Below are 27,675 nucleotides of genomic sequence, written 5' to 3'. Positions count from 1 at the left end.
TCACTCCTGAGTGTCCTCTGGGACATAGTGAGAGGAGAGGTTCAGGGGTCTGACACCAGCTTCCTAAGGGGCCCTGTCTCCTCCATCCCCCCCTTTCTTGCTGACAAAGCCCCCCAAACCCTTCCTGGGCTCCCTGCTACCCCGGGCACAACCATACCCCAGGCTCCTGCCCATTACACTGTGCTCAGGTGGAGGTCCCTGCAGGTCCTGTAGGTGCCAGGCTTGCCCACCTATGTGCTCTTTACCCTCCCTCCTCACCAGATGGGCCAAGGGGCTGCTGATGGAGGAATCAGACACAGGCTGGGCAGAATATGGGAACAGCAGGGAGCTTTGAAGATGTCCTACAGGCCAGCTCCTAACTCAGGGGGAAGCCCAAGTGGGCCTTGGTCTAACTCTGGCAGCTGGAACCCCGACCCTGAGATCAGGGAAGGCCTTGAGGTGGGCAGGTGAATTGTGGGCAGCTCAGGTAAAGCTCCCATGTCCCGACACCCTCTCAAAGGCAGATTTCTGTACCCAGCAATAAACCCCCCTCTCCACAGAAAACAGGGTGGACCCACCCACTGTTTGGCCCTGATCACTACCTGCTTTCTGGTACCCTCTAGGCTTTCCCGGTGACTTACCAGGCCCCCCAGCTGCAGCATGCCAGTCAGAAAGGCCCCCGCAGGCAGAGGGCATGCCTGGGAGGCAGCAGTGTTTACGACCTAGCTCCACGTAGGCCCTACAACATCTACCATGTGTTCCCCAACCAGTCTGATTTTAAAACACATCAATGGAGACCATGGAAAACTGGGTTTCCTCTACATTTATTTCAACTGCTAAATGATTAACAACAACCACAACTTCTTAGATTAAAAAAAAGAAAAAAAACCCAAAGCTTCCATTTTGTAACATCACAAACGTCTTCTAGGTTTTACCAAGGACCAAAAACGCTAAATTTCTCTATATGATTTCCAGTGATGGAAACAAGGCAGAGACAGTAAGCACCCAAAGTGGTGAGTTAGCACTTTCCGGATGCCTGTCGTCCTCATGGAAGAGACCCTGGAACTAGAATGACAGAAAAGACACTGTGACTTTGACAAGGCTATGCAACTGCACATCGCACTTGCTCACGCGTGCTCCCCGTAGAGCGGTCTCTGCTGGAGAGGGCAAGGGCGGGCACAGAGGGCCAGCGCGCTGGTCCCCAGCTGACAGCTGGCACAGGGACGCACCACCACGCTCCTCCCCGGCCCACGCAATGCCTTCACTGCCTCAATGCCAACTCCACAGAAGCACCACCTGAGTGCTTACAGGACTTTCCAGGCTCAAGAAGTAGGTGCTCCCTTTGACGACTGCCAAAGGCTCACAGTGTCAGCTCAAAGCAGGACACCCCCAGGAGGAGGAGTGGCAGGAGGCTGTGGGAACAGGGCTCAAACCCCGGGAATTCCTAAAGTATTTTACTTATAAATAAAAGCAGAGAAAGCCAAGGATGAGCATACTAGGACAAAGCGAATATGATGGTCAAAGCTACGCTTGAAGAAAGAGCCAGGACCCATGCTGGGGGGTGCACACCTCACTCAGCACCAAAGCGTGCTCTGTGAAAGGCCATGCGGGATCGAGGCCCTGTTCTCAGAGTTCTATCCCTTTACCTGACCCCCAGCCAATGTGGAAGGCTGTTGGAAAGATTAGAAGAGAAAGGAGGTGAACCCCCATAGCTGTGGTTCCCCCAAACCACACCACCCCTGCAGGCTATTTCAACTCTGCTGAAGAACCTCCAGCATGTCCGTGGCCATAAAGATCTGCCAGTTTCCAAAGCAACAAAAGTGACCAGAAGCAAGCAGAGCCCTGGGGACTACCCGTGGCATGAAGAAGGGCAACATCAGGCTGGCACGTAAGATGCTGGCACAGGCCCATGACGCTGTGCTGGTGAGTGTGGGCCAGACAGACAAGACAGATCCAGAGAAGCCTGGGACTACAGCCCAGGAGGTCTCGGGCTTTGAGAAAGCAAGGATTTCACAACAGCCAATACAAGTGGCTGACAGGGAAACTCACTGCTGTGTCCCCCAAGCTTATAGTATCAGCAGGATCCTGTTTTCCAGACTTTAGCATGTATTTAAAACTTCAACACTGCTTCTTTATGAGGAAGGGCTGAGAGATTCCCACAGCCTGAGAATTTCGCATGTAGTTGCAAGAGGCAGAGTGCGAGAAGCTGGAAGGGGCGGCAATCATATGCCTTGAAATAGCAAACAGCTGCAGAGCCCACCCCAAGAGGATCCTTTCTGCTCTGTACAAAGGCCCTAATAAAACAATTCTTTACACTGCCACACATGCAAAAAATGAAGAGTCTTGAAGAGTTTACACCTCCCACCCCTTTGTAGGAGAGACTCCATATGTGGTTTAAAAAAAAAAACAACTAGTTTGCTTTGTGGATTCTAAGAGACACGTAAATTTGGGGAAAGTTTCATCGGTGTAATGATTACTCCCCACTGAATACAGCTGCTGAATACATTGCTGAAATTTCGTTAAGTCTCTTGGGATGCATTTAAGAGATGAGACTCCATAAATAACACGTTCATCGAATCCAGTACCTCCACTTGTTTAAAGAGCTTCAGCACTCCGACTGACAGCTATGGTACCAGAGCACAGACCTCATTATTACTGATTTATATTCCCTATTTAAATTTGAGAAGATACGATCTGTGACTGTTTCGGTATCAAGTTTGCTAGCAGATCACTTTTAGAGAGCAATGTGTCCAGGGACAGGAAAACCGACAGGAGCTGGTTCCTGAGCACTTAAAGGGCGCTGGTGCTTTCAAGGGCAGCCCCACCTTCTGAGCGGAACCAGGGGAGACTTGGAGAAGACTTGCTGCCAAAAGCATTTGGAAGAGGGTGAAAGGCAAAAGCAGATTGGAAATGGTGCGTTCTTTTTTTAAGAAAAAGAAAAGCCAGCGGGTGGAACCTCCGCACCAGAAACTGCAGAGACGTTTGTTTTTTGTGTACACACCAAACCTACTTGGGCACTGGTTCCAGGGCAGATCCGGGACAGAGGTGGCGTTTTAAGAGTAATTGCTGCTTCAAGCCTTATCTTTCTCACCAATGGTTTTCATCTATTCAGGGAGAGAACGATTTTGTTCAAAACTGAGATGGAAATTATGGGTGGGGAGGACAACTAAAAGGAGAGGAGAAAGATAGGATATTTATAGGCCAAAGGCCCCGCAGAAGGAAAAGGATTTGAAGACCCTAAGAAAGGGATGAGGCAGAGTGGCGTCCTCTGTAGCACCAGCTTCCAGGTCACCCTTACACTTGCAAGACACCAGGCCGCTCCCGTGGTGGCTTGTTTCCACAAGATGGCCACGTACAGTCGCACCTGGGAGCCCAGTGCTGAGGCCGCACCATGGGATGCGTGCAGTGGCGCTTGGCGAGCATGGGGCTCGTTCCTTCAGCCTGGAAGGTGAGAGGTGGGACACATCCACATCCAAACACTCCTTGTTTCCCTCACAAAATTTTATGATCTTTTGGGGGGAGTGATATTTTGATGTTTGGGTTTTGAGTGGGGCACACTAACTTTTCTAGAGGAAGCGTCTCTGTGTACCAGAACATCAGCTTAGGCAGAATGCCCCCCACACTAGCTCACACACATACCTATTTGTTGGCCCGTTTGTGTCTGTACATCTGCATCATCCTCTGACGGAACACGTCAAACGTGTCTTCTTTGTGCTCCTGCCCGTCGGCACCCAACCCCTCCCCTTCCGAGGCAGTTCCCCTAAGGAGCAAAATGGAGAGTTAGCCACACCTGAGCCCAGAGCCCGGCCACCAGGAGATGGAAAATAGCCTGAGCCATCAGAGTGGGACAGAGGTATGAGGGACACACAACAGTGACAGCAAGGGAGGGGGAAAATAAAGACACAATTCACAGTGGGGAACAAGGGATACTCACCCGTGCAGGCATGCAAACTTTCTGAGAAGGGTGCTCAGAAGCCAGCCCCTGATTACAGCAGAAAGCCTCCCCAGCAGGTGCTAAGCTCAATTTTAACTGAAATGCTTGCTGGATGCTAATGGGGCTTAATAAACTCTGGGCCGTGCTCTACCCTGGCTAGTCTTCATGTGGGCTCCTGGAAAAGGGAAGTGGCTCTTAGCGTAACTACCCAGCATTACCACTCAAGCTTTTATGATAATAATGAATGTGGCCAAATGCCAGGGACCAAGTCTATGCAAGTGCAGCAAGGAGCTGTGTGAACACCTGCATATGTAAATGATCTGCTATAAGCCATGTTTGACATGAAGGAAACCAAGAATCAGGCTGCAGGTCAAAGGACTTAGGACCAGAATCCCACAGAAAGCCTCATCTCCCCAGGCACGGTTGCCCATCCCCACCCCTGGCCCCCAGCGCCCACTGCGTACACGCTGACGGGCTCCCTGATGCCCTTCCCACAGGAGCCCAGGCCGTGGCCCTCCTTCCAGCCCATCTTCTGTAGCATCTGGAACCCCAGGTTCTTGTCGGTCAGTTTCTGCTGGGCGAAATCAAAGTCCTGGGGTTTCTGAGGAGAGAGAAGAGTGTGGCATGTGAGGTGCAGCAAAGCCCCTGGAGCAAGGGTCTGCGTGGGTTACACCTGGACATGGTCCAGTACTAACACCCCTAATGCCTCCCTGACTCCACAGATGCTCAAGATCAAGCCATGGTCCTGGCAACATTCCCTGGGTGGGTTGAGACCTCTAAAGGTTGTAGGTCACCAGCTTGAGGTATCCCCACAGAACCACGCCAGACCAGCCTCTCAGGCTTCACCGTGACCACTCTTGTTGCAGTGTTGAGGCTGTGAATTAAACTTCGTGAGAGGATGGTGGGTCCTGGGGCCAAAGGGTGAGTAGGAAGAGCCCAGAGTGGAGACCTGGATAAAGAGAGTGGCCCTGTGATGACCAGAGGGCATATCCCAGGCTGAGGGACACAGGGCACAGGACCGGAGGCAGGAAGGCCCCTGGAGTGCAGGAGTCAGAGGGGCAGCAGGGCTAAGGCAGGAGGGATCCAGAAAGGCAGTGGAGAGAGGCTGTACAGAAAAATCGGTTCAAAGGGTCCTCCCTATTTGACCCCCACTCCTCTCCCACTGCTTCATTCATTCTCATGGGCTTCCAAAACTCTGAGCAGTGACCCCATCCTGGAAGCTTCCCTGGCTGCCCTCAGGCATTACTCAGCAAACCTGACTGACCTATGTGTCTGTCTGGTCCTTCCCAGGTCTGGAGCTCTGAAGGCTCCCCAAGGGCAGGGACCGGGTTTTACTTGGACTCTGGGGTCCATGTCTAGCACAGAGCAGACCTCACTGAGAGCCAGTGCAGCTGGGAAGAAGGATGGGGCCTGGGAAAGACCCTGTGGATGGAAAGGTAAGAAGCCCTAGAGGAAGTCTGGGCTCCAGAGCTGACTGTGGGAAGACAAATTAAAAAGCCTAGAGGCCTCTGGAGGAGGAGCCTGCCCCGTGTGAGCAAAGGGAATTTCCATTCACTCATGAATCTTCATTAGCACCCACAGTGTGCTGGAACCGCTGGGCAGCTGGGGGCTCAGAGTCCCTGCCGCCTGAGCCTGTTTCTTTAATCCGTTTACTAAACACTGAACACAGCCTGTCCCCAGGGCCTCACATGCTCCCAGGGAGAAGGTTCCTCTGTCCTGATCAATGCAGCTGGGAGTAGTGGAGAGGGTCTGAGCAGGGGAAGTGTGGGAGGGGAAGAGGATGGGGAAGGCAGAGGGAAGGCTGGCCACGGGTCCCCAAATGGCAGGCTTGCATCCGCCTTCAGGAAAGCTGTTCAGGTGGGAGCAACAGGAGGAACAGGGGTCCACTCAGCTGGACAGATCTTTGTGAGTGTTCAACTGTGTCTAAGAATCACCCTGCCTGGTTTCCTGGGGCTGGAGCAAAGCCATGCACCATAGGCCAGGCTGAGGTGTGCACAGAGAGCTGCAGGGGAGACCTCCCCCCTGCCTGCAGTCACCCCAAAGAGAGACCCATGTTTGCAGGACACCAGCTGGCTGCACACCGGGTTAACACACATTTCATTTAATCCTCAAGGTATCTCCTACATGCAGGATAGGTGCAACTGCCCCACTTTACAGATGTAAAAACAGAACCCCAGGATTCACATGCCAAGATTAGATGGCCAGGCTGAGCCTGAAAAGGCTGCCTTCTCAGCAGGCTGTGCCTCACCCAGGCCACCAGATGGGTACCCGGGTGCTGGGTCAGCTTAAAACCCAACACAGCTGTTAAGACCACAAGCTTCGGGTACAGGAAGGTCCCTGCTCTCAGCTGTAACTGGGGTCACACTGACGCTTCCTCTGGCCATTGATTTTGACGCAATGCACTCAGAACAGGTCTGAGCCACAACTTGGGCTTTGCTCACCCCCTGACAGCAGCAGAGACCTCGCCTGGTTCCCCACTCACCTTCCTGACCTCTAGAGACCTGTGATGTCCCCACATGTATCCCAGGTGAGCTTGTCTAGCCTCACCTGCCCCGACATGTGTCAGCCCAGCTGTCTGGAGTGTGCCCCCTTCTCCTTCCAATGACCTGCTCCCACAGGGGCTCCCCATTTCAGTCAATGGCAGCTCCATTCTCTTAACTGTCCAGGCCGACAACCCTGGAGTCACCCTGGACTCTTGGCTTTCTCTTCCACATCCAATTCATGAGCAAGTCCCACCAACTCCACCTTCACCTCTCCTGGCCCCCCGGCTCTGCCTCACCCCCCACCCCACAGGCTGCTCTCAACACAGCAGCCATAGTGGCCATGTCTTCCATCCAAATCCCCACCGTGGTTCTCCAATGCCTCTCCCAAAGAAGGGGCCACAGTGCTGACATCCATCTACAAGCCCTATGTGACCTGGGTGCTTGCCACCTCTACTTCCTCACCCCATCACTCCATTCTAGGCACAAAGGGCTCCCTACTGACCTGTGACTGATCTGGGGCTTCTCCTAGGCCTCCCTGCTTAAAGGGTACCCCCCAACCCACCTTATTCCTTGTCTCCCTTTGACCTGCTTCTCTGCACCCACAGCACCCACCATTCCTGGTCCTGCACATTTCTGTTGCTGCCAGCCCCGCTCATGGCTGCCTCTAGGTGGGCAGATGGAGCTGGGAGCACAAGAGGTGCTGACCAGTTAATAAACACACACACGCACGCACATGTACTCGGCGTACTAGCAAAGTAGCACACTCTTTTAACCACAATTATAGTCTACTAAATCTGAACTTCTCATTGGCTGAGACATTATCTTGTTCATCTCTCCAATCCATTGCACATATCAGGCCTCACACGTCCATTAAATAGACTAATTACTCCCTCTTGTGGTTTTGGGCAATGCAAAACACTTTTAAGAAGTCCCGAGGGGCTTCCCTGGTGGCGCAGTGGTTGAGAGTCTGCCTGCCAATGCAGGGGACACAGGTTCGATCCCTGGTCTGGGAAGATCCCACATGCCGCGGAGCAACTAAGCCCGTGAGCCACCATTACTGAGCCTGCGCGTCTGGAGCCTGTGCTCCGCAACAAGAGAGGCCGCCATAGTGAGAGGCCCGCGCACCGCGATGAAGAGTGGCCCCCACTCGCCGCAACTAGAGAAAGCCCTCGCACAGAAACGAAGACCCAACACAACCAAAAATAATAAATAAATAAATAAAAATTAAAAATAAATAAATAAATACAGGCTGTTGTTAACTGACAAGAGGCTTGTGCTTAAAAAAATATGAAGTCCCGGGAGAGAAAAGGCTGTGTGTTGTGCTTTGTATGCTGACACCTGGCCTGAAGTATGAGTATAGTAGCTTAGTCACGCCAGTGCCCTTTGGAACTCTGGCAAACTCTGACTACGTCACACGTAAGGACTCACAGCCACGCTCACCTTCTTCTTGGTCACGGGACGACCCCGAGGCCTGTCATAAGCAATTCGAACTGGTTCGTGAACTGGAAGACAAAAGAAATGTATATATACACATATATGTACTTTCCCCGAATTATTTAGAAGATGAGGGTGCTGTAGTTTGGGCTTATAGCCCCTCTGCTGACAGAAGGTGGCTAGGAGCTGCACCACAGGGCCAGCCATTCGGCCCTGGCTCCTCTAAGGAATCGTGTGACCCACAGAGTGCAGAGGCAGAACAGAGGCTCAACTGAGGGCTGCCTTGCAGTGGGAGAGTCTACCTAAGTGTGACTCCCACGTTTATGACGAAGGACCTGACACGTGGATCATTTTCCATGACCGTAGGAATACATTTTGCTTCAACAAATGAGCTATTTGCAACACCGTGCCCTCCTCATGTCCCTGCGACTGTTCCATAGATAGAGAAGTAAAGTCCACTCAGAACTTTCTAGTAAAAACAACCATGCTTCTCATACACAGCACCACATCACATTATTATTGTTATTATTATATTTGACAAAGGAGATATCAGCAGGTCTGGTACTATCTCATCAACCACCCTATCAAAATAACTGAGAGCTTCTAAAGTAGAAAGAATTCCACTTTCCCCCCATGAAAGCCATCTTAACAAGCATTCTGATGTGCTACCACACTGTGATAAGTTCTGAAGGACATAAGAGTTTAGTAGAACAGTTAGAAGTCCATTGCAACACCAAGGTTTCCAAACACAAACCACGAGAACTGTTCCTTTAGCAGGAGAAACTATACTGACACTGCTGGGTGTGAATATGATGGTCTCAATAACGTAGCACACACAGGCTCTCCGCACACGATGGAGGCCTGTTCACCAAAACCACCTGCCACACAAGCGTCGCAGCATCAGCTCCACGCAGGCCCGGCTGTGTGGAGACCTGGGTGGGCAGCGAGCAGCCCAACAAAAGGCGGGACATGATGTGGTTCACCTACTGACAGTCTAGAAAAGGCAAAACCACAAGGCCAGAAGATGGTCAGTGGTTGCCCGGGCTGGGTAGAGGAGGAAACTGCAGAGGGACACAGAGACACTTCTCGGACGAGCTCCAGCTCGGCCATACTGGGGGGCTCATGCCTATACACCTTTGCCAAAACTCCGTGAACTGTCCACTTGAAAAGGGTGCACCTTTACTGCTGGTAAATTGTACCTCAAGAACCTTGACCTTCCCCACAGGTAGGTAGGAGATGGTCTTCCATGGCCAAGGCTGGCAGAGCATGGGTTGCACAGCTCCCACTAACCGCTGCCCAAGACTGGTCCCGGTCCGTGTCCTCCTGCCTCATCGTCACTAAGCAGTCATCACTACCCTGGGGTCTTCGGGGGGGTGGGGGCACTCAGAAAGCTGGGCACGCCTCAAGATCACAGGCAGGAAACAGCCAAGATGACCCAGGCCCATTTCTTCCACAGCCAGGACTCCCCTGTTGGAAGCTGAGCAATAATGGAAAATAACAAGCAGCATGTGGGGTGCTAGAAGCCAAACACAGCATCTCCTTAGAATGCCAACCTCAGACCAACTGGAAACGTCAGTTTCTCATGAACGTTTTGGACTGTGTGCAAAACCAATAGGACTATTTTAGGTTAAAAACATAAGACTGAAGAACTCCATGTTGTGTTGGCCCTGGGAGTGTTCTGGAAGGTAATGTCCAGGTTAGCTGGAGCAATCAGAGGCGGAAAGGGTGACAGGGGCCAGCTGGTCATCTTGCACCTGAACTTGGGCTGAGGGCCAGGTAAATTCTTCAAAACAGTCAGACAACGTCTCCACAATTTTTCATGGCCCACAACCGAGCACCATGACTCCTCCTCAGGTGTTAAACAGAAGACCGTGCTGGGGGCACTGTGTCGATAGCCAGGCACTCACCTTTGGGCTCCTGGATGAGACACAGCCTCTTGGGAGCCGGAATCATGCCGACCTTCAACGACTTGCTGCTGACTCTCTTCCGGGGGAAGCAGGCCCCTGAGGAGGACTGTGACAGGGCAGGCGCACCAGCCGGGCCATCCTCGGCCACCTCGCTCAGGAGGCCATCAGCTGGGGGGATGCCCTCCGAGCCCTTGGACTTGGTCGACCCTCCTGCCGGCCTGGAGGCCCCTCCAGGAGTGGGGGCCTCCTCACCCCTTTCCTCGTCCTCCTCCTCATCCTCCTCCTCGCCCTCATCTTCCTCAGGCATCACCTCTGGGCTCTCCAGCTCAGCCTCGTGCTGAGAGGGCTCATCCTCAAACTCTCCTTCCCCCTCCATGGGCTCCAGGGGGCTCTCCTGAGAATCAGCGCTCTTGCTGGCATGAAGGTTCAGCGGAGATGACGTAAAGCAAATCGATGGGCACAGTTCAAATACTTTCTTTCGATAGAATTTGAAAGCTGAACTGTTTTGGTCATGTAGAAACCTGGGATAAAGATGAAATACATTGGTTAACCAGAGGGTTCTCTATAAACATTCCTATTTTCTGAAACTGTCCAAATGGACCTGACAAAGCTGGGGGTGGGACAAAGAAGCAAACGCATGACCTCTTTCCACCAGCTGTGGCTGATGGGCAGCTTCACAATGAGATAGAAGGCTTGAAGAGTATTAGTAATTTAACGAAGGAGCCAGAACATAAGAGGCCTAATTGCTTTCTGGGGGAGGGAGCTGTAGGAACAAGGTATGCAGGGACGACCAGAGAACATGCTAGAACGAGCTCTAACACTACAGCCAGGAGATCCGACCTGGGCCTTACCTCATCTCTTTCTGATTACATCACCGGCCACTCTGGGCCTGTGTGTGCTCACTGTGACTCTCTGGTTCCTCCCATACTCCAGCCATGAGATGGAGAGAGGTGTGTCACCTCCTGCCTCATGTCATGCAGCAAAGCTGCGTGAATGTGCTGGCAAAAAGGCCTCTCTGAGCCTCGGAGTCCAATGGCCCTAGCCACAGCTTGGAGCTGCGGCTGGTGTAGGAAACCAAAAACACACAAAATTTACTTGGGCCAAAGGAAAGACAGCCCTTGTTCTTGGACAGGACAACTCAGGCTCATAACGAAGTCAATTCTTCCTTAATTAAATATTAATGTATAAAAGTAAAAGCATTTTTTTCTGGATCTGAACATGATTCTTAAGTTCATATAGAAACATGAGTATGTAAGACTATCTAGGAAACCCCTGAACAAGATCAACAAGGGGCCCAGTTCCACCAGGTATTACAAGGTGTGCAAAGCCTCTATAGTTAAAACAGCATGCTACTTGTCTATGGACAGACAGACCAAGAAAAAGGCCAGAAACACAGTATCTGATGAAGGTGCCCTCTCAAACCACTGTGAAAAAGAATAGTCTTTTCAACGAATGGTGTTGGGACAACTGGGCAGCTTTTTACAAAAATATTTAAATTGGATCTATGCTGTACTCTCTGCTCCTGAATAACCCTACACCGATCAGAGATCTAAATGTAAAAACCAAGCCATACAAGTTGTAGAAGAAAATACATAAATGTCTTTATAATCTGAGTGTAGGGAGATTCTTTCTAACTGTAACTCTGTATCCAGGTGCAACGAGATAAAACTGAGAAATTTGACTACATCAAACGTTTCTGCGCTGCAAAACATACCATAAGTAACGTGAAAGATAAATATCCAACTATGAAGGAAATAGATACAATTACATTACAGGTAAAAGGTCAGAGAAACTAGAAAGAATAAATCCAAAAAGCCCAATCAAGAAAAGGGCAAAGATTAAGAACTTCTGCCCTCCAAAAGACACTGCTAGAATGAGAAAACAAGTCACAGACTGGGAGAAATTATCTGCAGACCACACACTTGACAAATAACTTGTATCAAGAATATATAACAGGGCTTCCCTGGTGGTGCAGTGGTTGAGAGTCTGCCTGCCAATGCAGCGGACACGGGTTCGAGCCCTGGTCTGGGAAGATCCCACATGCCGCGGAGCAACTAGGCCCGTGAGCCACAACTGCTGAGCCTGCGCGTCTGGAGCCTGTGCTCCCAACAAGAGAGGCCACGATAGTGAGAGGCCCGCGCACCGCGATGAAGAGTGGCCCCCGCTCACCACAACTAGAGAAAGCCCTCGCACAGAAATGAAGACCCAACACAGCCAAAAATAAATAAAAAAAAAAAAAAAAAAAAAAAAAGAATATATAACAAACTCTCCAAATTCATTAATAAGTAAATAAACGACCCAATAAAACAATGGGCCAAAGATCCGAGCAGACACTTCACTAAAGAAATACACAAGCACATGCAAAGATGCTCAGCACTGTTAGTCCTCAGAGAAACACAAATGAGAACCACAGTGGGACACCCCTCCCCCACACCAGGACGGCTAACATGAAGACTGACACTATCAAGTGCTGGTGAGGATGGAGAGGAAACAGAACTCTCACCCAAGGTGCTGGAAATGCAAAACTGTGCCACCACTTAGAAAGACAGTCTGGAAGTTTCTTCAAAAGTTAAACACAGACCCACCATGTGAGCCAGCCTTTCTCTGCCTCAGTATTTTACTGGAGAGAAATAAAAGCAGACCTTGTACATGACTGCTCACAGAAGGTTCATCTGAAATCGTCCCAGACTGGAAACATCTCAATGCCATCAACAGCTGAATGGGTAGATAACTGTGGTCCAGCCATACAATGCGATACACTCAGCAATAAACAGGAATGAACTATGGATACACACAACATGGATGAACCCGAATAATTATGTGGAGTAAGAAGCCAGACAAAAGGAGAGAACAAACTGCATTTATACAAAATTATAGAAAATACAAACTATTTACAGTGAGAGAGCCCTGATCAGCAGCTGCCTGCAGGAAGGGATGACAAGGAAATTTTTGAGTCATGGATGTGTTCATCATCTTGATGGTGGTGATGGCTGCATGAGTGTAAACACGCATTAAAACTTATTAGACAGGGACTTCCCTGGTGGCGCAGTGGTTAAGAATCCGCCTGCCAATGCAGGGTTCGAGCCCTGGTCCGGGTAGATCCCACATGCTGTGGAGCAACCAAGCCCGTGTGCCACAACTACTGAGCCCACGTGCCACAACTACTGAAGCCCGCGCGCCTAGAGCCCGTGCTCTGCAACAACAGAAGCCACCACAATGAGAAGCCCGCGCTCCGCAAGGAAGAGTAGCCCCCGCTCACTGCAACTAGAGAAAGCCCGCACGCAGCAACAAAGACCCAATGCAGCCAAAAATAAATTAATAAAAAAAACTTATTAGACAAATATGTGCAGTTTATGGCATGTCAATTATACCTCAACAAAACTTTTTTTTAAAAAAGGGCAAATGATATGAACAGTTTACAGAAAGATATTCAAAGGACACAAGTTTATGAAAAGAGGTTCAATTTCACTCATAAGAAAAACGCAAACTAAAACTTCACTGAGAAAATTAGAAATTCCTCACCAATCCCACTGGCTCAAAGGCATGCCAAAAGGTGGGGGGTGGGGACAGGCACTCATGACACTCCTAGGAGAGTGGCCCTCAGGGAGGGGAATTTGCACTAACAAAACTTAGTTTGCATTGAACTATGATTCAACAATCCCCTTCTGGAAGATACCCAAAAATTCTCACCACAAACACAGAGATTGTGTGTAAGGCCAAACTAGAAGTGTGCGCTTAGCCACTACTGGGTCCCAGAAATGCTCCAGGAAATGTAAAGTTTTTAACTGTATTCTTAACTAAGCTGAGGCACGACTCTCCAGCATGTTGGGAGCAGGGTGAGGGCCCGGAACCCCTAGCTGGCAATAGGACACAATCCACACAGCATGGGAACCCCACCCACTCCAAGGGGAGCCCAGCCGGGTTACGGCTCAGTACTGGGAACACATGGCCCTCAGGCAGCCTCTCCCTGAAGGAGAACCTGCACCCTGCAGGCAGAGTGGGGCTCTGGTTCTGTGGCCTCTGGGCTGTGTAGTGTTGAATGATTACGCCATCTGAAGAATGGAGAGGATAATGGTGCCCCCTCCTGGCACAAGGGTGACAAGCCATCACTGCGTGGAAGTGCTTGTTGCTCACACCTGGACCAAAACCCACCAACATGCTACATGAGCTGCACATTCTCGTCCTGCCCAGAGTAGCCAGCATGACCAGGGACAGTGCCCTCCTCCTCCTCAGACTCATGGGCGAGGACACACTCTCCTCTTTGCCTCTGCAAAGGTCCGGGGAAACTATAAGCCCCTTGGCCAGGGCATTCTCTCCCCCTTCCCCGGGCCAACGCCCACTGAACCTTAAGATCCAGCTTAAACTTCCCTCTGGGAGAGGCTTTTCCTGATGCCCCAGATGAGGGCAGGTCTCCCAACAACCTAAAACAGATGCTCCCTAACAGCCCTGAGCTCAGCAGAAGTGAAGTTGTGATTTATCCTGGGGCGACCCGCTGTGGGCTCTCAGGACACTCATGGGGTGAACTCCTGTGGGCTCTCAGGACACTCATGGGCTCAAATTAAAGGGGTGTGATGGGTACATACCAAAGGTCGGGGTTGTCAATGCTGTTTTCTATGCTGAATTGTTCAATCTCTGGTCCCACCTGAGCAACAAATTTGGCCAGTTTCTCTGCAGTCTCCATTGTCTTCGTATCAACTACAAAATAAAGCAACTGTCATGTATTGGTTCTGAGCTGCCGATTCCCATGTGAACATCGTGGGGTTGTGGAGGCTGATTACAAAGATGGCCCCTCACTGTACCCTTGCCCTTTGCCATGTGACTCTGCAGCTCTGTCCAGCAGAGGTGGACTCTCTTTTCTCCCCTTGAATTGGGGCTGGCCCTGGAACTCTTGCTGGCTAAGAATGTGACAGAAATGTGGAGTCCAGGCCTGAGAGGGCTCAAGCACCTCCTCTGCCTCTCCTGGATGCCCAAACCCGACTGTCAGGTGAACTGCTGGTGGGTGACAGGCATGTAGCCCACTACCCCTATCACCTCAGCTGACAGTTCCAGACAACTGGCCGCTGCCTGCAGACAGTGTGCAGGCCCGGCCCAGCTGACTCAAAGCAACACTGGATGCCTCCTGTTTGAAGCCACAGTTTGGATTTGCTTGTTACGTAGCAATAGCTAGAGAAATGTAGCAGTTGTGTAAATTTTTTCCCTCTCCATTCCCACCTAGTGCTGAGCGGGAAGCACTGGCCAGAGGGCAGGCCTGTTGCAGTAGGAGAAGGTAATGGCTGGGAGAAACAAAAGAAACTGCAGGTCAACTAACTCTAAGGAAGGAAACACAGAGACCTTAGCGGGGAAGAGGAAGCAGAACGAGAACACGGGCAGCCTTATGGAACATATAACGGGCAAGAATAGAGAGCAATGGATCAAGGAGCTCAAAGCCCTAAGCATGGGCACATGGCACACCCTGCTGGCCAGCAGGAGGACCTTGCAGGGAAGCACAGAGTCACCAGGCAGCACCTCGTGTCAGCTCCACACTCAGGATAAGAGGAAGGGGGCAGCAGGAGTCTAGGGCCAGCCCCTTGAGGAAGCAAGAGGAGAGAGAGTGCCCCTGTGTGTGCCATCCTGGCCAGGTCCCTTTCGCTGCTGTCTGCTGCCCAGCCCAGCCCACTGAAGCCACCTGTCTCTGCAGAGACCCCCGGGGATAGATGAGCATTGGGGCTGCGGCCCACAGGAGGGGGACAGGAGTGAGCACTCACCATCAGTAGACAGGCAGGGAGAAGAGGTCTGAGGGGCTTCGGAGACATCCACTCCTGCTGGCTTGGGGGATGGGCCTGAGGCTTCTGGGCTGGGGTCCCGAGGAGAGGGTCCGGCTGGGTCTGGCGGGCAGTCCTTGGCAGCATCATTTCCGTCTGGTTGGGGCGGCTTTCCCTGCAAGGAGCCTGGAGCCTGCCGGCCATGGTGTTTCAGCCTGGTGCCTGAGGAGAGGAGGGTCTGGGTCCCGGTGGTCGCTCTCCTCACTTTCCAGCCCCGGAGTCCTTGAGCTCGAAGCAGCCCCCGCCGCCGCCCTGGTAGGAGCCTCTTCTTGAGGCTCCGGACCGCCCGGGCATATAGCATGGCCCGGACTGCACATTCTGCCGCCATCGGCTTCTGATCTGCTCCTGGCAAGGTCTGGCTCATCCGCTGCATTTCTGCCAGCTTCAGCTTATAATATTTATACTCCAGACTACTGTCATCAGATAAAAACCTGTATAACAAAAAAAGAATAGCAGGACATTTGTGAATACACCAGCATGACCAAATTGTCACTGTAAATACACTTCTGCAAACCCTTTCTACTTGGTGGCCTCCCTGCTGTTGGAGAGGCTCTGCCCGGCTCCACCAAGGACCCAGAGCTGGGCCCTGGTCATCTGTCCTGCTCAGTGACCACAGGGTGACCAGGAGCTTTGACCGAACACTGGTCGACTCCTCCTCAATTTCCGTCATCAGCAGCCATGAAGGAGCTCCCAGCTCCTGGTGGCCTCGCAATACAAACCAGTTACCCTGAAACCATGGAAGCGCTCTGCTGTCAGGGAGAGGCAGGTGTTGCTCCTGGACATCACTTTCAGGAGATGACGCCCTTCAAATGGTGGACACTCAGCGACCTTTTAACTACATCATTAAGGCCAGTGTGCCACTGCTGTGAAATCACGTGCCAGAGTCATAATGAGGACAGTACAGAAAAGAGGAGTTTGAATTACATGTACTGACATAGAAAGAGATCTGTAATATAGCCCATGGAGAGCAAGCTAGAGAAGAAGATTGATACGTACCATATGAAACTGCTCTGTGTACATAACATCCACGTATATTTGTTTTTTTCACAAAGGTTGAAAGAATATAAAGCAAACTTAAGGATTTGCTCAAGGAACGGGTTAGAAAGGGGAAGGTCACATTATTTACTTTGTTGACCATTTCATTAGCACTTTCTTTCATGTCTATTAACCCTTTCCTTGTAGTCTCTGGGCTTTTTGCACCACTTCTTTCTTGCTTCATGAGTTGAATGCTTACCTTCACTCTTTATTTCTGACACACACGCAAGGTCACACCTTTCCCCCAACCACTGTTATGGCTGCATTCTATATGCAATGCTCTCCCTGCTACTTCCTTCTGAAGAGTTTCTAATTCCAATTCTAATTCTCTTTCATACAAAAGTTATTTAGAAGCCTGTTTTATTTTGGCTGTTGCTGGTTTCAACTTCTATGCATTGCACGATGTGGCCCACGTGATTTTCCTTTCCTGGGATATTCTGTAATTTTCTCCACAACCTCATTCATAACAAGGTTTTTGTGAACGTTCTATCTCAGTTTGTGTTAAAGGACGAGTACTGTTTGTGGTGAGTATGGCAATATTTCATGCGGCTTTTGGACTGCTTGACGTTGAGATCATATATTAGATGAGGTTCCCAACTACCAATAACAGAAACTGATTGGCTGTGAGGTGGCAGTGCACAGCAGGACACTGGCAGCACCGTGTGATGTGGCATGTCCCTGGTGGGCAGCTCCATATGAAGCTCCTGTTGATGCTCACTGCACAGTCAAGGTCTGGCTGGATATGAGGAAACAGCCTGTGTGCTGGCTCCTCTGCTGCCCTGGACACTCTGCTGGGCCAACAGCAGCATCCTGCAAGACTGCACCCTAACAAGCAAGGGTTCCCACATAAGGGAAGGTTGACCAACACGGAAGCTCCAGTTCTCAAGTCAAACGCAGCCCCTCATCCAGGGCAGAAAGTGGAGTCAGTGCCCAGGTGACCTGGATCCCCACGATGTAAGTCCCTTTCCCCTGGTCGGTTCTAATGCCAAGTGCAGTGTGAGGACATAAGTCACAAACCCATCTCCCCTAGTTCTAGTGGAGCATAACATCAAGAGCATAGAATACTCCTAAGCTAGCCTGCCAGGTTCAAATTCCAGTGTAGCCACTTATTAGCCGTGAGATTTACTGAATCTTTCTGTGCCTCAGTTTCTCCATCTGTAAGATGAGACGGATGATAATAATAAGCTACTACATCATGTTGCTGTGAGGCTTGACTTATACACTTTTCATTATAAGGAAAATGCTTTGAGGAATTCCCTGGTGGTCCAGTGGTTAGGACTTGGTGCTTTCACTTTTGGGGCCCGGGTTCGATCCCTGGTTGGGGAGCTAAGAACCCACAAGACCTGCAGTGTGGTCATAAAAAAAAAAAATAAAATAAAATAAAAAAGAGCAACATAGGCTTATCATCTCTAGAGATACAGAAGTAACTGTTAAAAGTAGTTTAATGAACTAAAAGCGACTGTCTCCAAGGAGTAGGACTTCCCTGGCCGTCCAGTGGTTAAGACTCTGCACTTCCACTGTAGGGGGCACGGGTTCAATCCCTGGTCAGGGAACTAAGATCCTGCATGCCGCATGGACACAGCCATGGTTTCTGCCATGGATATCATGGCAGAAACATTTTGCCTTCTGTGTTTACTTCAATTCATTTTTTTGGTAAATCACATACAAGTACTACTTTAACTTAAGAATTCAAATATACACACCAAAAACCTAAGTTTACTAGTTCTTTAACACTGTTTTTTGCACACTCTTTCTTCTTACAGGCTCTGGGTAATTCTTTCTGAAGGAGGTCACAGGCGATCAAGTCTCTGAGTCCAGCTCCCTAATCTGTTCTTCATCCAGGTCAGTTCTATCAGCCAACCACTGAGATCATTTCAGCAATCACATTTGTCAATTCCAAGATCCTTAATTGGTTCTTTTCCATAACAAGCAGTTCCTATTTCATGGATACAATATGCTATTATTCACCGAAGACTATTAACTACACATATGTACTTGTAGACAATCTTCTTTTTCTTATAGTAACTGTCTTCTTAGGTGCCAGATCTGCTGAGTTGGGTGGTCTTCTTTCATGCTGCCAGTTTCCCTCAAATACTTGGTTTAGAGCTCAATGCTCATTTCTGATTTGCAACCCCCTCCCACCACCACACATACACCCAGCTCTGGCTATGCTTCCGTCCGCCACCCCTGGCTGTCAGTGATCATGAACTTGCTGGGTAGTGCGCAGTGGTCATGCGGCAGAGAGGCATGCTCCTAGTCCTCTCAGGGTCCCCCTTCCCTCCAGCCCAATCACCTCGGCAATCACCTGGAAATTGCCCCTGGGTCTTCCAAGTCTAGATGACATCTTGCCCAGAGGATTTGGTCTCTGCTTTCATCTGTCAATCTGAGGCTATCTAGCCTCCTTCCTTCAGTATGAGCACTGGTTGAGACCACAGAGCCAGAATGTGAATTTCAGCTCTGTCTTTTACTAGCTGTGCCTCCTTGAGGCAAGAGGTCTCTTTTGAGCCTCAAGTTTTCTGTCTGTAAAATCAGGATGACAACATATCTACCTCAAAAGGTTGTTTATGAGGGTTCGGCCAGCTAATGCTTAAAGCAGTAAAGTGCTTAGAACGGTACCAAGTGCACAGAAAGCAAAAGTATTTGCTAAATAAAAAGTATTCAATAAATGATACTGGGGCAATTAGGTTGCTGGGTTTCTTTTTTTTTTTTACCTTTTAAGTTACATGCCTATCTTATTCAACACATGAACATAATCTAGATGAATTCAAGAATTCTGTAAAGGATTTCCCTGGTGGCTCAGTGGTTAAGAATCCGCCTGCCAATGCAGGGAACATGGGTTCGAGCCCTGGTCCGGGAAGATCCCACATGCCGCGGAGCATCTAAGCCCGTGCGCCACAACTACTGAGCATGCACGCTAGAGCCCAGGAGCCCCAACTACTGAGCCCAAGCGCTGCAACTACTGAAGCCTGTGAGCTTTGGGGCCTGCATGCTGCAACTACTGAAGCCCACGCACCTAGAGCCCGTGCTCTGCAACAAGAGAAACCACCGCAATGAGAAGACCGCACACCACAACAAAGAGTAGCCCCGCTCGCCACAACTAGAGAAAGACCGAGTGCAGCAACACAGACCCAGTGCAGCCAAAAAAAAAAAAAACGAATTCTGTAAAAATAAAACCATAACAAGTTCCAACTCTTCTCCTGAAAAATCATGCTGGTTAGGACCAAAGCCCTGGTGCCATTACACAGAAATTTACACCTTTCAAGCATCTTTAGCAATTACAACAGCAAGAATAGAGAGTTTGGTATGAATACAACATTGACTATACCAGACCTAAACAGACCACTCAAAAAAGAGGAACTACAACTAGAAGCCCTATGAGTAAACACATTATCTCTTTAATTAACAAAGGAATATAAGGTAAAACATCACACTATGAAATTATCTTAAGTCAAAACACTCATGTGAGGGCATGGCACATGTACGGAGTGGCAATGAGGGTGTCAATCACGGAAAATAACCTGATGATAAAGATCAGTGGTCTCCACCAGGGACAACTCTGTCCCCCAGGGGACACTGAGCAATGTCTGAAGGTATTTTTGGCTGGGATGGAGGTTTCTACTGGCATCTAGTGAGTGGAGGCCAAGGATGCCCAGGACAGTCCCCCCGCAGAGAATTATCCAGCCTCAAACATCAATAATGCTGCAGTTGAGAAACACTGACACAGATCAAAAGCCTCTAAAATGAGCTTTCCTTTTAAACTAGCAATTTCACTCCCAGATATTACCGTAATAAACTGCCAGAGATGTAGACATAAATAAAAGCAAAACAACATTCATCATAACTTTATTAGAATCTAAGAATCCACCAATGGGCAATAGTTGAGTGTAGTATACTGTGTACGAAGGAATAGTATGCGTTCATTGATAATAAGGACAATTATGTTAAGTTTAAAACACAGGACACAACTACAGAGCACACACTGTGGGGGAAAAGTGGGAGAGCTCTGAGTAACACCATCTTTGCCTTTTTACTTTTGTCTATTTTTACGAAGGGCGTATGCCACTGCGATCATTTTTTAAAAAGTTAACGAAGTATAAAACCTTTCCACTTCCAGCAATCTAATCTAGAGATAATCCTAAACACACACAAAAATGTGACGCATTAAGCTATTCACAGAAAAAATTAAAAATAGTGTACAATCAAAAACATTCTAAAAATCCAACAAGAGAGGAATGGCTAGATAAACTGATCACCTACTCTGCGGACCGGTAAACACAGCCATCTGAAATGTTTACAAAAAGTAGGGAATACGAGCATTTTCCTGTGTTATCTAAAAGGAGTAGGGTATATCACAGCATCATCACAACTGTGTTAAAAACCAAACAGCTCACAATGAGCAGAAAGACTGGAAGCAAATACCCAAAAATGCCAGTGAATGCCAGTAAGCACACAGGTGGCTTTGCCCAATTTTCTGTTCTTCTTTACCTTCTCTAATAAGCAAATACTGTATTTATGGTGAAAACCTTAATTTTAAAAAGTTCTATTCAAGTGAAGAGGCAATAAGGCAAAAGGAAAAGACAGTTTAACAAACAGTAGCAATAAATCACAAACAACTGCTGTGATATATTCCTTACCTTACACTCACTCTTTGCATACACCTCTCACCTCATCCTCAAACCAGCACAGCAGGGACAAAGTGCTCCATGTCCAGATGAGAGAAGGCCACATGGCAGGTAAGTAGCAGGCTGGAGCTTGAACCCACATGAACCTGACCCACCCTCATGCTCTTCCCACTGACTACACCACAGCGCAAAATAAGCATCTCACCCTCTTCTCTGGACATCATCAGAGCAACAAAAACATTGCCATGTACTTTACGGGAGGAATTCTGAAGAGCAACATCTAAAGACCTACCAGTAAGCAGGGTCCTCCTTGAGAAGAGCTCTTTCTTTGGGAGACAGGCTGCCTCCAACAACACGTGTGACCAGCTGGTCAATGGTGTCCACCACCTTGTGGTCTGCTCGCTGGGGGACCTCTGGAACACAGAGAAGGGCTTTTCTGAGAAACACACTGGACTACATGGGGCCTGGGAAGACCAGGACAGAATTGAAGGCTTAGGATGGAGCCTAAGCAGGCACCTGGAACTGAAATCCTCGTTCACGACAGACCAGCATTGAAAAGAGGAAAGGGGCCTGTTATTCTCGAAACCAATATGCAAAATATCCTCTCAAAAGCTATAACAGCATAATCGCTAGGAGAGAAATAGTCACAAACTTACGATGACTGTACAGAGCAATATATATACATATTCTATAGGAGAAAATGGTGTGTAGCAACTCCATATCACTTTTTGCATACATCTTAACTTGAATGTTCACAATATTAAGGGGAGAACAAAAGACATAAAATGTATCTAGGTATAAAATATGTAAAAAGTATATCTAAACTGTGAGTTGCAATACGAAAAAAAGGAAAAGAGATACATAAATACAGACACACAGAAAAAAATTAGAAGGAAATATACCAGAAAGTTAACAGAGGTTATCTATGGGTGGTAGATTTATCAGGGATTTCACTTTTTGTGTTTGCTTTATCTATAAAAGTTAAACACACATGTGTTTTGTAATCATAAAACATATACATAAATTTACAAAGAAAAATTTCCCAATTAAAAAAGTCAGTAGTTCCAAGGTAGGTGTTCACAGAAAATATCTGCTGAATGTACGAAAAGAAAACATTTCTTAAAGTGTGAATTTCCTCCAAGAACTTGTAATTTACAATGCCACCAGCAACACAGAAGAGCATTATGTCCTTAAACACTAAGATTGTTTAGTTTTCTGATATTTGCTAGTTTTAATAGCACAGATGGTCTATTTGTTCATTCATTCAATAAAAATCACCCCTGAACTGGAAAGGTTTTCTAGTTTGTTCTGTGGAATGGTATTTTAAACATCAATGTGAGTTCTTAACACAGGATGAGTCAATCCTTCAATTGTCATGTCATTTCCCCTCTGAAATTACTTTCCCTTTTTTTGTTGTTGGCTCTTACTTTATAGAACTGCTAGTTTTATATGATTTTACAAAAGAATAAGAGATTCAAAGTCAGAAGCTTTCAAAGACAATGAAATTTGTGCATCACTGCAACCATCTCTAGAGAAGATGACCCATAGTAAGGGCCAGAAAGTGGGTCCTACTTTTGGCCCAGCAATCATTCTGTGAATATCTCCTTTAAGGGAGGATTCAAAAACATTTTTAACGAAAATAATAGCAATAATAAATGCAACCAAAGATGTCATCCCAGCATTTCTAACAGTACTGAAGTAATGGCAGGGCAGCGCCCCATAAGGCGTGGGCGCTGGTGCTGTCTACCTGCTGACCGGAAAAGGAGCCAATGCTTTGCAGATGCCAATCTCATGGGAACCGAGCTCTGCTCAGCCTCAGAAGCCTCTAGTAAAAGGCACTATGAGTCCAACATCAAGGGAGAGGTGAGGTAAATTTACATTTAGTCATGATGTTGCAAATGCCGCAGAAACACAGAAAAGAGCCTTTGATAATCCTGTGAAAGAGCAGATTGTAGTGTTTTCAGTACAGCAAGACTGCAGCTACAGGCATGCTTGCATAGCAGCACAACCAGGGGACGGTGGCAGGCAACTTTAGGTTATGGGGGACTTTTTTGTCCTTCTCACGGTTCTTCAGTATTGTTGTTATACTGACTTTCCACCCCACTACTTTGGGGGATGTGGGGAGGAGAGGTCCTGCTTCAGCCCTGAGCCCACTACTGGAAGGCTCTCTCTCTGGGAGTAGGTGTGCCCGCCCATCCATGGAGCGACCTACCCAGTGCCTGTTGCAGTCAGGGCTCCACGAGGGTGGAGAGGATTGAAGAGACTCAGGGACAAATGAGACTTCCCAACTTGGCTGGGGCAATGGAAGCTGAAAACTGTATCAGAGGGAAAGGGGACTTCCTAAATAGCCACATGGCCACTATGTGTGCTCATGACCTCTGGGATGTCTGGGTTGTGAGAACGTCCATCCTGAGAGCAAAGGGGGAGGGACAAGGGACCCCAAACAGCCAGTCATTTCTATTTCTATTACCTTCTTCTAGGTCTTTCCCCTCCCCAGTAAGCCAACTCGTTAACTGCAGGTTACCAGGTATACCTAAGTGATCTCTCAACCTTTAGCCAGTCTAGAAAAGCGAGCAGGTGAAAAGGTGCCTCCACCACGCATCCCTCAAAACAGCTCAAACATGGCCTTCCCGACTCCCCAGGCTGAGCTGAGCTGGGGCCTCTCCTATAGCCCCCTTAATCCCAGCAAAGGAGGGGCTGGGTTTTGTGATTTCTTTCCCTTAGAAGCCTGGGGAATTCTTAAAGAGACTGTGCCCAGCATTTACTCTCCCTTCTAGTAATAAGTTGGCGGGGGCGGGGGTAGAGAAGGGGTGCTGTTGGAACAAGGCTTCTTAAAACTTGGCTGCAAGATGACACAAACACCCCAGAAAGTGCAACATTGTGTACAAACATATATGCATTTTCCCTGGCAAGGACCACAGCTTTTCATCAGATTCCCAAAGGAGTCCGTGACTCAGAAAGTCTAAGGACTTCTGTAACAGACAGAAGATTCCTAACGCATGCTTACATGCTTACAGAATGAATGGCAGGCATGTACACTGGTCATTGTGAGTTTACTACTAAAATTCTGATTTGTTTCCAACTGGCTAAAGGAGTTTTATGTACAAATATCAAAGAGAATGCGAGACATTACAAGAAAACATGAAAAGCAAGCAAATCGCAACAAATAGAAACTTTTGCTGCTTTCCTTACCATCACTCAGACCACTCAGAGCCTTAGCCTGAATTTCAGGTTTGGTAGGAGGAACCGTTTTCTCCTGATCTCGGGTTGGCTCGGGTTCGGCTTTCTTGACCTGGAGTGGACACCCACTGCTGACCAGCCAGGCCTTCAGGTGATCGATGTACTCTCTCCCAAACAGAGTAGAGTCCTCGAAGTTTGGAAATGCGGCAGGAGAGGGAGCTATATCTTGGAGGCCGACGGCTTCTAAGATTTTCTCTTGCCGGAAAGAAGAGGCCAAGGAGAACGTCTGTCCCAAAAGAGCTAGAGACTTCCGGCAGAGAGAATTGGTGGTCTCCAGGGCAATAGCCAAGTCCAGGGGGTTACTGAGGGTCTTCATCTTGACACTCAGCTCGTAGGCATTGCAGGCCATGAGCAGGGGTGTGACACTCTTCAGCAGCCGGTCTTGTAGCCTCATTATGTATTTATCAAAGGGCTTTATGATTTCAAAAAAGCAATTTTTGGTCTTCACAGCACCTTTGTCTAAAAGCATGTTTAAAAACTCGTTATCAACTCTGGGTGTTTTCAAAGCAGAGTGCTTTAAAAATTTGATAGTAAAAAAGCAAAAATCTCTGTGCTCTGGTTTTAAGGAGCATTTGAATGAGGCGAGCATTTTAGCACAGGTTTCGGTTTCAAGTTCAAAGAGAGTCTGGAAAAGCTGGGAAAATTTAACATCATCTTTTATGGTGTGGAATCCTGCCCATTTGATTATTTCTATCCCAAACCTTGAAAAAACATCAGACTTATCTATCAGGTCGAAGCTCATCTTTCTTCTGGGGAGCCGAATATCCTTCAGGTTAAGCCCCAAAGGGATTTTCTGAGTGGGGAATTGGACATCTTCTGTCCCTGGGTTTGTCCCCAGGGTCAGATCAGGACTTGGGGTGGTTTTCTGAATTTGGTTAGTGCCCTGAGTTTTGGGAGTGATACAACTTATAGTGGGTACCTTTTTTGTGCTCACATTTCTCAGCATGACAAGTTTCCCGACCCCCCCTTTAGGCGTGAGCAGGCCTTGAGTCTCCCCCTTTCCTAGGAGGGCACCCTCCTGGTCAACGATGTTTAGACCTCGGCCTCTGCCCTGGACTTGGCTGCTGCCCCGGAGCACAGTGTCTGCCTCTCCTGGACGGTCCACGTCGTAATCCCGACTCTCTTTCTCCAAACACTCTTTCTCAATCAGCCTGGAGGAGCCAAAGTCCCCCAGTAATGCAGAAGGACCAAAACTATACTCCTGTGACCAGGAGGATTCTTGAGAAACTGAATGGCCAAAGTCTTGTTCCCAAGAGCCACGGAGTGCAAATTTCCAGTCCTGAGAACGGAAATGTCCCAATTTCCGGTGGCCGAAGACCTGGTCTCGGGAGTCAGGGTGGGAAAATTCCAGGTCCCGACCACATTCTTTGCGAAAGTAGCTGTCGTCACTTACAGAAGGGTTGCTTGATCTGAAGGAAGGTCCTGGAAATATATCACCTCTCAGGCCTTCTCTCCCAGTGTCTCGAGGATGAGCTACAGATCCGCCCAGAGTGTATCTGCTGTTGCTATGAATGTCATCATACATATCTGCTCTGGCTCTTGGGACTGTCCTTAGAAGATCTGAAATAAACAATCCAAAAAGAAACACAAAGGTACTTTAGACCACAGGTTGCAAACGGATAATCCACAGACCACCAGCCAGCAGGGGTGCTTTATCAGTCAGGGTGCATTTTAGAAGCTCATATTTGTTGCCAACATTGAAAACGTGTGTGGTTTCACTTAAAAATAGATTTACTACTTATAAAAACAGAAGACCTCCAAGTACTGGGCCTGCATTTGCCCTTACGACAGTCCATCAAGGCTGGGCAGCAGTGCCTCTCACTCATTCAGATCTCCTGCCCTGGCTCTGTTTTACAAGCCCTCTTTTAGATTCAGGGAAGGGTATTTGGTCCCCAAATAACCTGGGCTTCTTTACTGCGACCAGAACACCTGTGTATTTCTACTTCTCTCACACAGCAGATGGGTTTTCTAGAGGATGCCTGCTTCCCCTGCTTCCTATGAGGAACTCTTGGCCCACAGTGCCACTGAGGCAGGAGCCATATCTGACACTGCACCCACCACAGCTGGCTGGGCCTTGGCTGAGCATCTGACCCAAAGTTGGCTGACAGGCTCCCTCAGAAAGGTCCGTTAGGCCAACCAATACCTGAAAAAACAGAGACTGAAGCAGATAGGAGGGAAGGCAGAAGCTAAACAAGCCACAACAACAGAGGCCACAACGGAAACTAAACACTGTGTACTTTTGTCCTCCTCTGTGGAGAAATGAGAAAAATAGGAAACTATGTTTGCATTTGCTCATTTGTGCATAAAGAAACTGTAAGGGAAATTCCCTGGAGGTGTAGTGGTTAGGACTCCACGCTTTCACTGCTGAGGACCTAGGTTTAAACCCTGGTGGGGAACTAATATCCCATAAGAAGTGTGGCGCGGCCAAAAAAAAAAAAAAAAAGATGAAACTGTAAGAAGCAAGCAACAGAAGTGAACTATGGGCATATGGGAACAGTGGGCCTCAGAGAGACGGCACAGAGTGCCTTTCTTTCTTTCTAGCTTTTGAATCAGAATCTATTACCTAGTCAAAAAGTCAAATGTAAGAAAAGGGAGAGAGAGATGCCAGGAAGTAGTGATGGGCCAAGAGGGCACAGGAAGCCAGGGCTTTGTATAAATCCAAGTTTATTTGTCCAACCAGTACTTTCTAAGCACCTACTGCATGTTGGCACTGTTATAGGCCCTGAAGTTACAACAGGGAAAGGAGATAGCAAAGACCCCACTTTCCTGGGCCTGTCAGTTGAGGGAGCCAAACATAAAAAGTCCTTGAGGTGTAAGGAAGTGCTAATAAGAAATAAACAGGCAGGAAGGTGAGGAGGGAAGGACATTTTTAGACAGGCTGGTCAAGGTGGGCAGCTCTGAAACAATGTGTCTGAGTAGCAGAGACCTGTTGTGGGGGTCAGAACGGGCAGTTACGGGGAAAGCCTACCAGGCAGAGGGACTGTGAGGACAAAGCCCTGAGGTAAGACGAGGAGGGGACAAATGTGGCCAGAATGGAACAGAGGGAAGGAGGGGCAAAGTGGTAAGAAGGCAGAACCTAAACTCTGCTGCACACTGAAGTCCCTGGGGCATCCTGACTTAATTTAACTAGAATGAGGCATGACCTGGGCATTAGGGTTTTTAAAAAGCCCCCAAGGGCTTCCCTGGTGGCGCAGTGGTTGAGAATCTGCCTGCCAATGCAGGGGACACGGGTTCGAGCCC

General features: G+C 48.6%; 1 protein-coding gene across 7 annotated transcripts in view; it reads right to left on the bottom strand.

The window, feature by feature from the left end:
- Positions 1-784: 784 nt before the first annotated feature.
- SUGP2 (SURP and G-patch domain containing 2) overlaps positions 785-27,675 on the bottom strand; it is a 30,770-nt gene continuing 3,879 nt past the window's right edge. For 3 of the 7 annotated variants that reach the window (XM_082378836.1, XM_082378840.1, XM_082378839.1), the window contains exons 3-11: positions 24,388-25,995; positions 21,488-21,608; positions 15,482-15,969; positions 14,321-14,432; positions 9,738-10,258; positions 7,837-7,898; positions 4,378-4,514; positions 3,619-3,739; positions 785-1,044 (exon numbers count right to left, since the gene is read on the bottom strand). In XM_082378836.1, the coding sequence (XP_082234962.1) occupies positions 3,619-3,739; positions 4,378-4,514; positions 7,837-7,898; positions 9,738-10,258; positions 14,321-14,432; positions 15,482-15,969; positions 21,488-21,608; positions 24,388-25,995 (3,170 nt within the window). In that variant the 3' untranslated portion in view covers positions 785-1,044. The other 4 variants (XR_014241114.1, XR_014241115.1, XM_082378837.1 and 1 more) reach the window with 3 other exon arrangements.

Source organism: Balaenoptera borealis (assembly GCF_965194805.1).
Source record: "Balaenoptera borealis genome assembly, chromosome: 2".
In the NCBI taxonomy this organism is placed as follows: domain Eukaryota; kingdom Metazoa; phylum Chordata; class Mammalia; order Artiodactyla; family Balaenopteridae; genus Balaenoptera; species Balaenoptera borealis.
This window is presented reverse-complemented; position numbering and strand designations above follow the sequence as displayed.